This window comes from Harpia harpyja, chromosome 19, assembly GCF_026419915.1.
Source record: "Harpia harpyja isolate bHarHar1 chromosome 19, bHarHar1 primary haplotype, whole genome shotgun sequence".
Classification (NCBI taxonomy): Eukaryota; Metazoa; Chordata; class Aves; order Accipitriformes; family Accipitridae; genus Harpia; species Harpia harpyja.
Genome location: NC_068958.1, coordinates 8,473,343 through 8,491,552, shown reverse-complemented (window position 1 = coordinate 8,491,552; position 18,210 = coordinate 8,473,343). Strand labels below are relative to the sequence as shown.

The window sequence follows — 18,210 nt, the reverse complement described above, 5'->3', positions numbered from 1 at the left end:
TAAAAGAGGTAAATTTCCCCAGCTCTAAATTAGAGCTATTTGAAACATTTTCCACAGAAGAGTTCTCTGTTGAAAATGCAGTTTCATTGAAGCAATTTGAGAGAGCATGTTGACTCCAAAAGCACTTTTGACAGGGAAAGGTCTAAATGTATTTTTCATACTTCCTCATTTTGTTTCACTGAAAAGCTGAAGTGTTTTGTGTTGTCATTACTGCTCTGCCCACCTTAGCAAAGACTTTAATATTAATTGTAATGTAAATTTTAATAGTCTATTACCATATTTGACGTAACAAACTACCGAATATACAATATTTTCTGTTTAATGTCACAATGTTTAGAATAGCACAGAAGGATTTCACCTTATTGAAATAGTGCCATGTTGCAATACTGACATATACTGTTGCACTGTGCAACAAGATATGTCTCTGGAATTTCAATTTCCCCAAACATTTCAAAATGTTCCTTTTTTTTTCCACTCAACTTTTCAAATTTCAGCCTAGGACACTTTTCCAGGGAACACAAATTCCTGTTCCCCACCAGACTGCTGTAGAGCTGTTAGCATCTTCTCCTCCCATGCTCTGGTTTACTCCTTTTCCAGGCAGCACAGGCACCTCATGCATCAGCCACACTGGAGGCGGAGGCAGCTGAAGGGACGGTTTCATGCTGGTGGCAGGGACAAGAGGATATGAAGTGCAAGTAAGTGCAGTCACCTGTGACATCCTGGCCCACAACAGGCCCCCCCCAGTCCTGCGTGGGGAGGCTGCACCACCACACAGCCCTCCCCATGCACAGGACAGGGAACCTGCCCCCAGGTACTGCTAGGAAAAAGGGAAACCTTCTGAGCTACTGTGATAAGAGTACCTGTATATATACTCCAGTGCAGGCATCTGACATAGATGTACATGCATGTTGGGTCCACTTTGATACTAGTTTATAAATTAGTGATGCTTTTCTGTCCATGTAAGCACAGGTGCAGAACCAGACACCCTGGACTGTGCATGCAGCCAGGTCCTCCCCTAAATCTTCAGGCTGGCTGACCTTCCCAAACCCTACGTGCAGGCATGAAGGTAGCTTAGCTCTGGGTCTGGCCATTGCATCTCCTGAAGGGCATGTCTTTGAAACCACGATGCTCAGGGCTGGGCGGCAGCAAGCAAGTTCAGAAACAGAAATTCTCCCTGTCACGAAGATGCTGCTCTTTTATTGAGCTGGCCTCAGAGCCAGTGTGACACGAAGGTAGTAACATGGATTTCTGTCAGCAGCTCATGCTTGGCTGCTAATCAGATCAGAGGAGACTGGGTCACGATCCATTACCTGCAGCCCTGTGACTAATTCCTAATGAGGCCTCTCAGAGCAAAGGAAGGATCCTGGGTAATTATCCCAAGAACAGCACTCCAGATTAGGCAGAAAACACTCAGGTGTTGCTTTAAAGGTCACTTTGTTCTACTAGGAAGAGCTCTTACCTTCCTCCCTTCCCTCACTGTCTCCCTTGGCTTGGGTCTGGCCTCTCTCTGCGCTGGGTTATGCCATGAAGATCCATGAAACCCACGTGTGGTTGACCCCTGAGGTCCTGTCTGCTCCCATGAGAAATCACAGCCTCATCCATCTTACATCCCCTCTCTCTCAAATTTTCCCTCTTTCTCCACCTCCTTCCCCCTCCCAGGCATCTTGGTTTTTCTCTTCTCTTGTAGGATCAGATAGCCAATAGAGATGTATTGATTTACCTACTTACCAGTTTGTCTGCCTATAAAGCAAGCTGTCTGCTTATTTAGCTGTTTATCTAGTTATCTGATGTGTCATCCTTGGGTCTTCATTACCAGCAGCCATTATCACAGTACATAAAAAGCCTCAAATTGTTTATTGTTAATTAGGTAAGAACCAGAACTCAGTGATTTAGATAATCACCGGAATAGTGAAAACAACCTGCCTATTATTTTTAAAGGCAAATAATAACAACAATAATAATATATCCACAACATGACTCGGTAAATGAAACCCAGTTTCTGTGAAACCAAGATTAAAACAGCACTTGCCAAATTATACTCAAAGCGGAAGATGTAATGTAGCCCATTCATCTGAAAAATTAAAATTTGTGCAAGTACAAGGATTCCAGAAATAAAACCATCTGGGCAAACGAGCAATTAAATCCCACATTTCCTTATTTTGTCAAAAACTTGGGAATAACCTTAGTAAATTACACGCCCAGTGAATTTCCTCCTTCTACTGAAGTTGACTTCTTGCTAACCAGCATGTATTTATTTATTAATTCAGTCATGACCTCTATCTGTTGACTTCTGGACTAGCTCCCCAACTGGGACTGAAGCCATGGCTTCTAGCATCCAAATAAAACCTCTGACTTTGCCCAAAGATTACGGTCATTAGAGAGCCCCAAAAGCTGATCTGCAAACCTCTTACGCAAATCAGCAATTTGTGAGGGACAGAGAGACGTGAACAGAATGGCCCTTCAATATTAATGGAAAAGGTTACATTTATTTACATTGGTGTATGTATAATACACAGAAGGCCATCAAAATTCAATGGCAGGGGGCACCCAGACACTTCACTGGGGTCTAGTCTGCAGTTCCTTGAGCCTTTGGCTCAGTCCCTGTCAAGCCCTGGGTCTGCTGTGCTGAGCATCATATGAAGCCACCAGAAGCCACCAGTCCTGCTTCAGGGAACTTACAGTAAAGAAGGTGATCACAGCAAACAGAGGAGGGGAAAAGGCTAGAAGAAAGGCCAGCCCTCTCTCATTTCATCCTCCCACTCCATGCCCTTTATTACCATCTCCCTCGTTCCTGTGCCCTACCTTGCAGGTGGAGTTTGCTCTCAGTGCTTTGCAGAAGGACAGAACTCACAGAGTCCAGATTGTCGTAGCTGTTACAGCCCAGGGGGCCAGTCCGAGTTTCTGTTACCTATGGAGGATGTAGAAAAGAGAGTTTTCCCTTTGATTGCAGCATCACATCTTCCCCAGGCAGGTTCACACCTCATAACCCCTTGTCACCAGCTGACGCAATCCAAAATGCATCTTCCCCAATTGGGAAAAAATGCCCCACACTGGACAGACATGGCTGATGTTTGGCACACTCACAAGCTGAAAAAATAGAGTGAATTGTATCTGCTTTCTTTATGGTGCTGCACATTATTCTGAGCTTGGCAATGAGGTCCTCCAGATTGATGTTTCTCAGAGGATGTGCACTGGAGAACATCAGAAGCCAGTAGAGGAATTATTCCCTGGCTTCTCTTATTGGAAAGCAAGATACAGAGATGGATTGCCAGCCCACAATGGTGCCTAGTGCTCCCACAACATACGTGCACACCATCCCTGTGCTGAGGATAGATGGAAGCGCAGATGACCTGCAGTGCTGTTGCTGCAGTTGTTGCTGTTGGTTTCCAGCCATGGAGGAGAGCTGCCCTTCCTGAATTCACAAAGTGTGATTATCTGCTGTCACTGTTTCAATATCTTAATTCAATTTCCCATCCAGAAGGGAACAGACTCAACCATGAGACACCACAGAACAATAACAAGTGCTGAAACCTTTCAGAAATGGCTAACAATGACAACTCCATCCACATCACCTTCCCTGGAGTGAGCTCTGCAACAACAAAATCCCTCCCCAGTATAGGATGATTGCTTTCAGAGAAGGCAGCCTTTGTTTGCAGAGCCATTTTCCCTATTTTGTATGCTCTGAGCAGCTCCCGTTCCTTCCTGCTGCAACCCCCAAGCTGTCTCTCTGTCCGTTTCATTCCAGATGCCTCAGTAATGCCACACTGAGTTTTTCACCTTTTCTTGTAGTAAATTCATCTAAGAGATGTTTAGCAGTCTTACACCCACAAAAGGAAAATACTTCTGGGTTGCACGGGGTTGCCCATTTCACAGACCTGCCTTTTCCTTCCAACCTCCACCGCTGATCTGGATTATCTGTTCCCTCTCTCCCTTCCAGAGGTCTCTGCCATATATAATGGAAGTCTCCTATCCTACATAACCATCACACTGAATGCCCACCTTTTTCCAGCTATTACTGGCCCTCAGGAAATCAATTCTTCACTAAGGTCCATAAGAGAACAACTTACCCTGGGAAATGAGCACGGGAACAAAACAACTTGTGATCAAAAAAGACATCACACTGGACTCTCAAAGTCCTGCCCCAAATCCCTACAGTACTGACACAGACACACAATCTTCTTTCTCTTCCCAAAGCAACATACAGTACCTTGATTGCTCCGGTAGAGATCTGGATCTCATGGAGTCTCCTCATGGTGCCATCACGGTCTACAAAGTAGGAGGAAGCAAGCTGGTGCAATGCTTCAACGCTCTGGGTAGCGTTTCCTGACTTTCTGTCGAGGCGGCTTTTGTCCATGTACATGGTCAAGGCCTCCTCTCCTGCAGCAGAAAGAAAAGGAGATTTCAGTAAGGCCCAGGAGGCTGCCATGTAGGGTCATCTTAACAGGAACACATGATGTCACACGTTGCACCTAAAGAAAGAAAAGTCTGACACCTAAAGCACTCTTAAATGAGCCCACCCTTCCTCAACAGTACCAGAATCTCAGTGTAGTATTTATGAGCCTCCTTCTCTCTTCATCCAGAAAGGCCAGGTCCACCACACTTGTAGATCAGCTCCACTGAATTAAGTAGATAACATTTTGGATATTTATTAGCCAGCACAGCTTTATCACAACTGTTGGAAAGGATTCAGACCATTTGTCCCACTTGAGGAACGCTTTTCTCTGTGGGCAGTGCCTCTGGAACGATGCGCAGCTGACCACAGAAGATGCCACTTTTATGTAATTCTCCCTGACCTGATTTCTAGAAGGAACAAATGATGATTTAAGTTGCAAACAGGACATAGGTACATAGGTGGGTACAGAGGACAAACAAATGCTAGTTGTACCTCTTTAGCTTCCAGTGACCATGCAAAAGGGTAATGGCAGGGGGTGAGTGAAGGAGAGCAATCAGAGGAAAGAGCAAATGAGAAAGTTAAGTTAAACCAACCACGCTTTCTGCTTTTTTTTCCTCTCCTAGTCTCATTCAGTGAATTTAAGTGGAGAGCAAAAAATATTGTGCAAGATAAGGGACAACAAGTGATTTTGAGCCAGTAATACAGAGAATCTGGGAGTGAAGCAGTTAAGACCTGATAGCACCAAACATCCTAAACATTAGCAGAAACCTGAATCTAACAAAAGATACATGAAAAGGACATGAAGCTGAGAAGTAATATTTACCTAAATGTTCAATTTGTGCGGTATGAGCCACATCAAAATCCAGTTCATTCTTAACGTAAGGCTGGCATTATAGAAGGAGTAAAAAGGTAGAATACCATCCTGCATTCTTAACACCTGAAGTTCTGATTTTAATAAACGAAGAGAATAGATACCTAGTGTAGGAATGTGCCATTTCTACATAGCTCTCAGTGAGAAGAATGGTACTTGTTCTGATTTGATAGATGAATCACTGATGAATACGTTGCCTCTGGCAATGATAGCATGGTCAAAAAAAATGCACCACCACTTTTTAGGCCAAGAAATATTTTGCTCTTCAGCATTTTTGCCAATTTTTTTCTTCTTTTTTTAAGGGAACAAGCACTTAATTTTCTTAAAAATTTGTATTAGCTGAAATAATTTGATTTGTCCAAATAATGTCTTTAATTGCATACATGCAAAAAAACCCCCCAAACAGTAAGCCCTCCCTCTTGCTTTCCCTGGAAATTTTCCAGCTTTTATCTGGAAGCCAAATGCCTGAAAACAAACCAAAAATATTCTGGCTGAAAATCAAAATATTTTTATTGGATTTCAGTTTTTCAAGCGATTGATATGTTGAGGGTTGAGGATTGAGCCTTTGGCTTTGAGATGAAAAATGGAAATTTTTGGTGGAAAGGAGATACTTTTCATCAAAGACTTGATCAGTTGAAATCTTTTAATTGGCTTCACAGGAGCTAAGTGAAGAAATTTGGCATGTAAAACTTTATCCCTTTAATATTTTGTTAAAAATAACATACTATCTTTTGACTACAATCAAAGTTGTAGTAGTAACAGTATCATCATTGTTACTTCTCACAAAAACACTTTCCCTGGAAAATGACCAGCTTTGATTTCCTTGATCACCGTTAACATTATTATGCGTTGAGGGGTGAGGAGCCCTTGGCAGGGATCAAGGCTCTGTCACATCAGGCTCTATCCACACAAACAGCAGAAAGGTGGTTCCTGTCCCAGAGGATTTAAAACCCACGGATCTAATGAGGCACAACAGGTGTATACAACAAACAGCCAGCAAAGCACAAGGTAATAAGATGACTGTGATTAGCAGGAGAAACAGTGGTCACTGCACACCAGACGCCTGGCTGCTGTCAATGCATTTTCACATTTCATCTTTGAGGTAAATTTTACAGAGGGATTTGAAGGAAGGTCAGACTTTGTGACTTTTCATGAGGCAACTTGTTTGTCACCGAAAGGATGCCTGCATGGGAGTTAGCAAAGAGGCTTGGGGGAAGATAGGCCAGATCAGTGTGAAAGTGTTGTATTTTGAGCCAAAAGTTTTGTATCTCTCATGTAATGGAAGTATTTATCTGCATGGAGACGCAGCAGATGTAAATGATGCTTTGCCTCCATTTCACGAGGCTGTGAAAGGAGAGGGAAGACTTGGGATAATTCTCCCCTTAGCTGCGATTCTCAGAGGAACCTGTGGGATCCAGGTATCAACTCTTCTTCAATTCCACCAGTAACTAGAAAAAACAGCTTTTTCTGGAAAAATATCATGCCTTCTTTTAATAGCCAAGGCACAAAAATCAGGACCTTTTCAGTCCAGACCAGTTCATTTTAGTAGAGGAATGTTGATATTGGAGATCCCTTGGATAGAGAGCAACCGGGAACTATGGGTTGAATTGCATCAGGCAATAACACTGCTTTCAGATCACCAGGAGATCCACCATTACCTTTCAGTCCCCAGACAACACAAAGCAGGCACTGAGCAGCTGAGACAGCTGCTAGACATCAGACAGGAGAAACTTGTGCTCTAGGGCAGTGGAGATCAGTGATTTCCCCACAAAAGCTGTCATTTTTCCTCCCTGAGGTGTTTGGACCCCTCCAATGGGAGGAAGAGCAAAAAAACCAGGAAAGTAAAGCCCAAGATATTTGACGCTTCTCCTGAGGGACAAATACTGTCCCTAGGAGTGAAGGGTGCTGAGCAGAAATAATGCTGGAAACCTATTCTGTGTACATGTGTGCAGACCTGGAAAAGCACAGCATCCCCATGGAGAGTGCGCATGAGAAAGCAACCCTTAGATCAAGAGAGGTTAATAGACTTTTGCTGCATTATTAAGTCTTAATTTCTCGTTTATTAAGCAGATGCTATGTTCAAAGTTGTCTTTCCTTCAGGGCTTTCCCTGCAAATTGGCTCTCAGCTCTGTGTGCTCCATCCCGGAGCACAGATGCCCTCAAAGTGACCCTTCACCAATCCCTTTGTCAGAACTAAACTGGAGCAGAGCTAGTTTTATATTAGGCTCCAGGGAGACCCGGCTGCTCTGTAGGTTGAAAGGCATCAGAGCTGTTTCTCAAGCGGCCAGGTGTGAAAATAGCTGCTGTATTCAGGTGGGCTGGCCTGATCCATCACCCATCCTCCTGGGGTCCACGCAACAGCTGGCATTTAAAAGCAAAACAATTTCCTGTGTGTTTGTCACTCATTTGCAACCTAGTAAGACATCAGGCTAAGTTACAAACAACTGTAATCCAAAGCAGAATTCTTGTAAATTTTCTGAGGAGACATGAGGTCTTGGGAGAGCAAGGGTGCCAGGACATGGCTGGTTTTATATCTCAGTGGTCTTGTTTAGGCCACAGACTAGATTAGATTAGCGTGTGTCCTCCTTGCATAATGCATGCCCAGCTTCATCTACATTTTCTCTGGGACTGCCATTGCCAAGATAAATCCCTCTTTTCTCCCCTACCATTGCTCACCATGCTCTGGGCTGATGGAGCATTTAGCACTCCTCTCCAACAACAGTTCTTGTTACAAGCCTCTGCATATTTAAAGCTGTTGTGTTGTAAAATCAGGAGAAGAAACAAGCCCCTGTGAATAATTCACAACCTCACCCAGGCAAAATTAAAAATATATTTTACCATCAAAGGTCTTATTTTGAATTTCCACAGATACGAGTGGCAAGAAGAAAAAGGCATGTCAATGGAAAGAAAAGTAAACCCACGAAAAAACCTCTCAACACTTTACTGGATTCTTATTTGGCTGGCTTGGGCTCTGTAAAATATGATCCTGAAAAACGATGGCCTCAATAAAAAGGAGTTTATCTTTATGCAGACTTCATTAGGGCCTGATGCAGTCAGTCAGTTGTACTCTTCAATGCATGGAAACCTGCTTTCTCTCACTTTTCTTGCTGATGGAGTGAACAGTTTGAGTGCCTGGCCTGGAAGAGCATCCTGAGGATCTTTGAAGGACATTTGCCACATGAGAGGTCATTTGACTTCAATGGAACTGTGCCAATTTACCTACCACCTCATTTGTGCATGAATCATATGCACACATCTAATCTCTTCTACATCTCATCCTAGTGTCTGCAGAATGTTTTGGGAACAGACAGATGGCCAGAAATTCCTCAAAGTTCACTACAGACTTAGCAATGTGGCAAGGCTGGAGGTCAGGTACATTAGAAGAAGCAACAGCAACAAACTCTGTACTAAAATCAAGACCTTTTACCACTGCAGAATTCCTCTTACAAATAGCAGTTCTCAAAAGACAGACATTTAAATGCATACCCCAGTGGGCTAAAGAATGGTAAAAATAATACAAGAGAACAAAAAAATCAGCAGCAAATATCAAGAGGAGCTGCTGATTTTCACCCTTCCTGTTTTCAATACTCAGTATTTGAAATGTTTGTGCAGCACCAATAGCAGTGCATGCTCATGGGTTAATGGCCTTCCAGTACTCTGTCTTACGTCATCACCGACGTATTCTGCTTGCACACACAAACCTCCCTGCAGTCCTTGCATATACATTTTGAATTTTACTTAACTACTGTTTTTTTCAGAAGTCTACCCCATGTTACTGCTTTCACTTATGCATTCTGCGCAGGCCTATCTGGCCGTCTCTTCCCCTGCTGCACATGCTCCACACCCAACTCCTTAAACTCCCTTTTCCTGGAGCTCTTTAAAATTCCTCCAGTTCCAGCAAGAAAGAATGCTTTTCCCCCTGCATTTAGTTTCATTCTGAAAAAAAGAGGTATCAACACATTCTATTGTCAAATTAAGGACAGAGGTGCAGGAATGACAGACAGGCTTCCCGGCTAAATGAAGCATGTTTATCTTGATGCACACCAGTACACACATGCTGTTGTCAGAGGAGCACAGGTGCACACGTATCACAGATGCCAAACTCACACGCATTGCGCCGTGAATTCATTTGCAAAGGCTATTTGTACCCTGGGGGTTTTCACACCGTCTGACGATGTGACAGGCTTTGGTGGGGGGAGCTGCAGCCTGGCTTTGTGCTACCAGCCAGCCTCCACGCAGCACGGCCGTGGTTTGCAGGTGCTGTCCAGTGCCTTCGCCATCCCACCAACACCACCCGTGTAAGAAAGCAGCCCAGGTTGCCACCTACCTCCCAGGGTGGCAGAGATGAGGATGTGGGTGCCGTACTTTTTGATGATGGTATCAATGAACTGCTGCGTGGTGGGTCTCCTGCCCAGGAGGCGGATGCTCCTCTGAAACTCAGGCATCAGGGGCAGTGGATTGTGGAGCAGGTCCCTCCGCTCGATGGCTGTGTTCCTCACCTTCCAACGGGCAAACTCCCTATGCGACAACACAGGAACACAACAGGGGTGAGGCTTTGAGTCCAGAGGGGCAGGCAGAGCCACTGAGAGCAGGGAGGGAGGATGATGAAGGGGACGATCCTGTTGGATACCCCCACATGGATACACACGTGAGGCCACAAGGCTAGACAGAGGGGGAGGGGGAGGAGAAGAGGAAAAGCGAGACATTACTGCACAATAACAACACACTTTGAGGATCACACATCTGGGCTGATGAGGAGGTAGCCTGAGAGTCTCCAGAGATGTCTGGCCGAGGACCGCATTTCTCTACAAAGAAAGCAGGCTGGTCCTTTCACCCTCACACACTTTGGGCTCTTACACTTCTCCATAAAGCAGTAAATTCTGGTTTCTGTCAGCAAAAGGGCTGGTCAGATAGACTGTAGATCTAGACCAGTCTGATCATTGCTATATTCCCATGTCCACAAGCCTTCCTGGCATGCTTTTGGAAAGCAAGGCAGAAGGAAACACACTTTCTCCAAACATCTTAATCTTTCAGCACCAAGAGTACAGCAAAGGATCGTTTTGAAAAACAATACGCTTGATAAACCATCTAAAAGGATCGATTCAGATATAAACAGAGGCCAGGATGAAAATGGAGGGTTTGTTTGGTTTTCTTTCTTTTTTTTAAAAAAAACCTATAAAGTGATTTTCAAATCCCTTCTTTTAAACTGATAACAACTGGGAAAAAAATAAAGTTAATGTTTGCAAAAGCAGCTCTATTGCAGGTATCCATTTTGAAACAACACAGAGGGAAATGCCTAGAGAAAACCTTACACACCTGGATCTAAAAATCAGGCCTCTGAAATACATCACCAGCTGAGCACCTAAGAGATGAGAAACCTATTAATGTCCTTTGAAAAATATTGAGAAAGGCCTTCTTAAAAGGAAAGGATATCATTTATAACCACTCTCCTACAATGCACTTGCACTATCTTAAGCTATCTCCCAGATAATCAAGTCACAAGCTTCTCTGACACTTTTCATTCACTTATTCCTGTAACTCGGGTTTAAGACAAAAATTTCATTTAAATAATAGGCATGACAATACTTGGCACTGACGCGGCACTTTCTATCACTGTGTGTCAACCAGCGCTGGCAATCCCACTTTGCTGGTAGAGAACCTGACATGCAGGCAGATTTAGGAAGTGCTGTAAATCAGTTGCAAAGCAATGATCACAAACCAGATCTTTTTTTCTCCAGGTTGATTCTATACCCAGTCCACTTTATGTGTGTTAGGTTATTTTACTTAATGCAATTATGCATGTATTTATTTTGATTGCACCCCAGGCTGCCTAACAGCAGTTGCATTCATTAAAATAGCAAAGTGCCAGCTTTTTGCTTCAAAACATCTCCTTACACCTGAGCTAATGCCCTCTCTGTAGCTCCTAGGCTTTCACAAGCCAAGTAAAAATGCCAAAACAAAACACCCCTCTTACCACATCCTAAGAGTCATTAGTGTCAAACCTTGAAATCTGCAGAAACACTGGTCTTTTCTAGAAAAACCTCTGTCAAAAGGCCAAAAACACCCAAACCCAACCAAAACAACCCCCATACACCAGGATCTTAATACCAGGAGTGGAGAAAACACAGACCATTGGCTTCAAAGCTGTCTGCAGATAATGACTACATTATTAATGTCCATGTATTCACTGTATGGAGTAGAATATAGGGTTTTTTCTCTGCTGTCCCAGAATAGTGTAAAAGTCCAGTACTTAGTATCTGTGGAATAGGTATGTTCAGGGGTCCCACAGTTGATTTTAATGATCAATAAAACCTTAAAAGTAGACAGATAGCTTCTCTCTGACACTATAAAGAGGTTGCTCTAATCATTCCTGATTAGAGTGGCAATCCCAAGTCTCGCTATACAAGGAAATCCCCTTTGCATGAAGAAGGAATGGTCCCTTCACCAGTTACACTGCATGGGAACATGCAGATCTGGATGCTAAAAGACAAGCAAGGTTTTAGAATAAATAGAGATTCCCATGTTCCTACCATAAAGATCATAACTAGCAAGCATAGGAAAAATGCTATCTGTGCTTCCTCTCCAAAGAGACGGTTATTACTTATTGTAAAACTCAAGCACACTTTTGCTTTCAGATTACTGCTTCCTGCAAGCATTATCAATAAAGTCAGGAGGGACTAGAGCCTTCCAGAGCCAGCATGCTTTTAGAAAGGGCTGGAGGAATGCTTTATGTTCCCTGACAAAGTACAGAGAATTTGCTGCTGTTACTGCCAAGTTATCTATTCCAAAGCGAAGACCATAGAGTTGAAACATGCAGCTGATCAAGTACTGATATATCAACACCCAAACCCTAGGAGTGTCTCAGTTCAGTGCATGGAGATGGACAGGGCAAACAGTTACAATTTGGACCATGCACTGGAAAGCAGTGGGCAATACAGATGGGAGAAGGTAGGAACAGAGAATGAAAATTTGGTAAAGAGTGTGTTGGGAAAGTGGGTTCATTTTTTACATCAGGTCCAAGATCATCTCGTGACACCACTGGCAGGAGGCAAAAGAAGGAGGTTAAAAGAAATCATTGCCGTATCTTCAACCTTGCCTGCTGCCAAGAGACAATTCCAGTCCCCATTCATGCAAGCCCTTAGCAACATCCACATCTAAAACATCATAGTGAAGGAGACTTTTTCCACTCAGTTCTTATGCATGCCATCCCTCCCCAGGACTTCCTACTCCTAGGGCATATCATTGAGGTGAAAGCCCAGTTCTATTATACTCTCCAAACGCTTGGATGTGTGGCTTTCATAGCTGATGAGAAAAGCTGAGCAAATACGTTATGATGAATAATTTATGCAACTAACTTAGATGTTTATCTTCTGCTCATAGAATATCCATGAGCCAGTTGCAATTCCCTCTAATTTATGCATTATTTGAATTTACTTAGTGACATTTTTCAAGCTTTTTTTTTTTTTTAAGGTTTTGCATAGTATTTCGCTGTATTCTCTCTTTCTGTGCTGTTGATTGGTTGGGATTGGTCAAGCAAATGATATGCTATTGTTAAGCTTCCTGATTAATGACCACAAATATGTATTGGCTTCCCCAGTTCCAGAATATTTTACATTGAAAGCAACCCTCTAAATACTAGCAATCTTCCATGTCACCTATAGAATTCTGTGCTGTAAGATGCAACCGAGGCCAAGATAATGGTACAATTTTGGAAAATGGACTTAACATTAATAGATATGGGTAGTGAAATAACTTAGAATTATTGAGGTGATAAAAAAAAAGAGAGAGACTTGCAGGGAACAGTATAGCTCTGGCCTTAGGGAATGATCCAACCTGTAACTCCTGAATTCTTTGAAGAAACACCTCCAAGAACAGGTTTTCTATTAACTTTCAATGCTAGACTTAATTGCATTTTCTGCAGAAGCAGCTGCTATTGGCCAAAACTGAATCCATGGCACTGGGCTAGGTAAGCGTGCTCTCATCTGTTTGTCATCACTGAATCCTTGAATCTGTGAATCTTTGGAGGATCTACCGAGGCCTTGGATTCATGGATGGTATGTGCAAAACGACACTGAAAACTTTCCTCCCAGAAATCATTCTTGGATGCCATTTCATTGCTTCTCAGAACCATCGGTGACACCACAGTCTCAGTGCCACTGCCTGGAAAGCACAGGTGAGGCCTCTACAGGTCTCAAGGCACTTTATAAAAGAGAAATATTGCACTGTTGCTTGCTCATTTTCCAGGTGGAGAAGTTGCAAAGACTTGACCAGGATTATGATGGCACCCCACGATACAGTTAGGATTAGTACAGTCTTCTGACCCTCAGGGGAAATCCCTAGCAAGTACCTGAACTTCTGCCAGTGGGGAAGCTTTTAAGGGCTTCATAAAGATCATAAACCTCTTAGCAAGGAGGAAGAAGAGTCTGTATCCCTGATGCAGAAGCGGGTTAAGGAGAAACTATGACCTAACGTCTGAGTAGTGGGGGGAGAGGCACTTGTTTATGCTCTAATGTCTCGCCAGTGTAGACAGCCCATGCTAATGTGGAGCATACCCAGGAAAATGCCTGCCAGGTCAGTGGAGGGGAGTCTGCTCTCTAATGTCTGGTGAAAGCACCAAAGAGCCTACTCTTTTAATGGCTGGAAGGGGTAGGAAGTGCTAATGCTAAAGGGGGAAGGGAGGTGAGAGGAAATAGAGGGATGAACTACTGCCTTACGGAGGCAGATATGCATATTTCAGGCCTTTCTCCTTGTCACAGTAAGGGGATACATTTCATTTGTATACGGCTATATCTGAGAAAAGACTTGCCCCTTCAGAGTTTGTGTTAATGAGCTCGCCATCAAGGCCACGCATGTCAGAGACAAAGGGGGCCACTAGGGATGTCTCAGTGCTCATTAGCACTATGACCCCTCAAGGGAAACAGAAAAAAGGGGGAAAAAATATTGAAGAGGGAGGAAAAGTCAAAAGCCTGGAACGGGTACATCACCCAGACCCTCTACTGCACCAGCAGAGAGGCTAGGAGAATCCAAGGGCATGTGCATCTCTACCCGGGGTGAGAAGTCTGAAAGAGAGAGGCCGTCAGAGCAAATTAAATTCCCCATTTTCAAATGGCCAAGACAACCAAAGGATGTAAGTGAAGAAACAAGTTCAGTACAGACCTCGGGGGCTGGCGCTTGAAACAAAAAAGAAATTAAATGCATTAAACAATGATCGAGACAGAGACTGTTTGAAAAAGAGGGAAAAAAGCAGAGCAGGAAGACACTGAACAAAGCCTATAACTGTCATGCTAACTGGAACACCCCAAGACCTCCTGCTGCTGGATATATTTCCTTCAGGGCCTGCAGGGCAGTTAGTGCATCCCACTCACAGTGCACACTCAGCAAACAGGACCAGCCCCACCGCTCCCTGGGAACTTGGCAAGGAGAAGGCACCAGCTCCTTTCTGTTCAGTGGTTCTTTATCTTTTTTAGAGAGCATAGCTCAAAAGCCGTCAACTGCTCCCATAGGTGATGAGCAGACAGAGCCTTTCCAAAGGCAACACAGCTTTTCAGTAACAGCAAGATACAAACATTGCTTAATGTCCTCCACCTGGCATACTGCACACATTATTGACTCTCTGATGTCAGTAGGATCCCCAGTCAGAGACAGAGAACTCCTAGAGCTTTCTTGCTCTCTTGGATTTTGGTGTATATACAACGGCGTCCATCTAGACACGTCTTTGCCCCTTGTTTTCAGCCAAGCACCTCACAATCATTAACACAGACATTTTTGGACACCCCTATGTATGTTGCAGGCAAGTGTTATTAGCTGTTAGAATGAGTGTGAACCAAACCAGACAGATTTTAGCTCAGGTAAAACACAAGTTTTGTGTTAGCATCAGACACTTAGCCCAAAGTCATCCAGAATCCTCCCAGATGCTACTACAACAGAGCTGTTGGTTTGATGTTTTTGTTTTGTCTTTCCTTTTCTCAACCTAATTGTCCCAGTCATGGGCTGCACAAAATAATAGTTATCTTCAGTCCTCAGGGTGATAACTCTTCCAGGTTAATGTGAGCCCTTGACTCTGTAAACAATGCCACGGGGACAGGATACGAGCATGACAACAGCACTATAATGCTTATCTTTTACTGCCAGATCTGGCTTAATATGAGTCTGTATGGGGCATCTGTGATTATGATGGGGTCAGTGATGTTTTGTTTCTAGTCTGTGCCCTCAAAATACCAGACAGCCCCAAGCTGAGCAGTGCAATATTCCTTTAGCAGTTTCCTCTGCAGCTTGGCCTCTTCTCTATCTAGGCCAGCATGAAGAAGTCAGTCTTCAAAGCTGAGCTTTTCAAAGGACCTACAAGAATTAGTTTCCTGTGAGCGTTTGGCACTCATCCCCCCTAATCTATTTAAGAAAACTCCAGTCCGTAGATTCAAACTAGTTCCAAATTAGACAGAGGATGAAGCTCTGCCATGAGAGAGAGAAAAAAAAAATACAGAAATCTAATTCCAGAGAAGTATGAGAAAGAAATCACTTAAGCTGAAAGTCTGACAGCATTTTGCATAACAACCAGGCAAGCAGACAGGCTCACATATGACAGCTGGCACGTGAATAAGATAAATAAATTGACTATTGATCTATTGATAAATGCTGTGCTGTCTGCAGCAGTTTTATTCCTCCTATAAGGGCATTTACCTGGATAGGACTGAACCCAAGGAGAAGACCATCAGTGTTTGGATCATTCAACAGAATCATATGGCAGAAATAAAACTATGCTGTTGGACTTACTCCTTCACCTGTCTCCACAGGACAATGGAAAAATCTTCTGTTGCTTTTTTTCTTGATCTATACTTTGGCCATGTGCTTGGTGTTGACTGAGGTGTCTGAAACATCAACTACCTCCCCTTTTCTGGGCAATCATTTCAGCCTGTTGGATTTTCCTGTTATAAACAGAGTTTTGTTTTCACCTCTCTGATATTTTTCTTAAAAATATGAAATTGTTCCAGGATTGAAAACTTGGAAGGTTTTTTTGTAGAAGGAGAGGGAGGTAAATAATAGGTCCAGAATGACATGAAGTTTGCAAAAAGCAAAAAGAAAGAAAATTACTTCAAAGTTAGGTGGATTTCATGCGACCTTGAAAGCGCCTTGGTAAACAGATTGTTCCAGCACTGAATTAAAAACCAATCAGACAGACATGACTGAGTCTTGTGTTCTTTCTTAGCATGGGACTACACTTGGGTCTCTTAGGAGGCAACATGTAATTGCTGGGTGCTGAAAAGATTGATTTGTTTAAAAAAAGATGAAGCTGGAAGAAATTTATTACTAGAGTCAAAGCCGAGTGATTCAGCATAGGTAAGTACAAGTTAAAAGATAGGTCATTAAATTTGATGATTACTAAGTTTGCTTATTATTAAATTTCATCACGGCCAGGACGTGGCTATGACTCCTAGCTGTGACTGCAAATCTAGACATAGCTACCCTCGCGATCAGACAATCACAAGCAAACATGGCCGAGTAGGTTACTACCCCTTCAACTGAGTGGGGTCGCCTCCAAGTTACATGTTTATGCATCCTCAGATAACACATAGTGATTTCTAAACTTCTTCAACAAAGAGTAAACTCACCAGCTACCTTCATCTGTCATCTATTGATCTGTTCTGGTATTTCACCTGAGTCAGCTGCTACAATTCCCTTTCATCACCCCCATCAAGTTACAGTGCAAACTGCTTGTGGGACATTTATTCCACTCAACTTTCCCCATAATGTTCTTTGTGCAGATTTCATTGCAAAAAGCACGCACCTCGGGCACTAGAGATACCCTTACCAACACCAGCCTACTTAAGCCTTGTCCACCCTGGAGACTTGCTTGTAAGTAGTTCCCATTACTGTTAACACCATTTCAGCCATTTTCAGCATTGGGCTGATGGCACTTCTTCTAAGCCACTACAATTTACATAGTGGTTGATACTTGCTGCTAGAAGCCGGAGTGACATCTCTACAAGAGCTCCCAGCATTGTTAGCACCGCTGCAGCTTAACAAACATTATCAACAATAGGAAATGTTCTGTTCTGTTGCTGTTTTCTTCCTAATAGCTTACCTAAACTAGACATGGTTTATTAAGCTACTGAGGAAGCTATTCTAACAGGCTGCAGGGCCCTGTGCTCCAAGCACTGGAATGGACAATAAAGAGACACCCATTCCTTCACTGTGAATTATGATAAAAATCACAAGAGATGCAGCCAGAACAATTCTCCACTAAAATATCTGAGGTAGCCTAGAGAAACTATGAATCAGGCATTTTGAGTTCTACAGTTATGATTATAATGACACTGATAATTTTTATAGCATGGTCTCCTGGATTTATGTTTCTATGAGTTTGACCCAGAATTCAGGATCAAGCAGATCCTGGGAAGTCAAGCAGCTGCCAAGAAGATGCTTTCAAAGAACAGCAGTTTTGAAGCAACAGATGGAAACATCTGAGTCATTGAAGGAATTTTAGATATTCTTGAGGAAACTTGGAATAATTGGTACAACTTTAGGTTCTCTTCTCCTCACTTCTTCCAATTCCCTTCCTGTACACTCCTTTGCTCAACACACGATTCTCGTCCAGAGAGCTGATGGCACACATCAACCAATTAGACTTAGCCAACAACAGGATGGAAGGGAAGCTGAGACACAGGATGGTGAGGCAATTAACTAAGGCTGTATAGGAGCACGGGGCATAGACAGGAAAAGGCCCCAAAGTGTTCAGTCTTGTGCTGTAGCAACTGGTATGGGGAAAAAAAACCCCAAAAAACAAACAACCACCCCCCCCAAAAAAGAGACCTCTTCACATTGAAGTGTTTGTTTGGACTCCAGTAGGTTAAAGGATTGAACTCTTGATGAAGTCCCTCCTATGGCTTAGTAGTACATGAAAGCATTTAAATCTGTTACTTTTGAAAGCAAGTTTGAAATAGAAGATAGG

At 43.1% G+C, this 18,210-nt stretch overlaps 1 protein-coding gene across 1 annotated transcript in view; it reads right to left on the bottom strand.

The window, feature by feature from the left end:
* Positions 1-18,210, bottom strand: part of BRINP1 (BMP/retinoic acid inducible neural specific 1) — an 88,013-nt gene that overhangs the window by 17,837 nt on the left and 51,966 nt on the right. The window contains exons 3-5 of the mRNA XM_052815409.1: positions 9,592-9,782; positions 4,208-4,377; positions 2,803-2,908 (exon numbers count right to left, since the gene is read on the bottom strand). Of these exons, the coding sequence (XP_052671369.1) occupies positions 2,803-2,908; positions 4,208-4,377; positions 9,592-9,782 (467 nt within the window). The remainder of the gene's footprint in view (positions 1-2,802; positions 2,909-4,207; positions 4,378-9,591; positions 9,783-18,210) is intronic.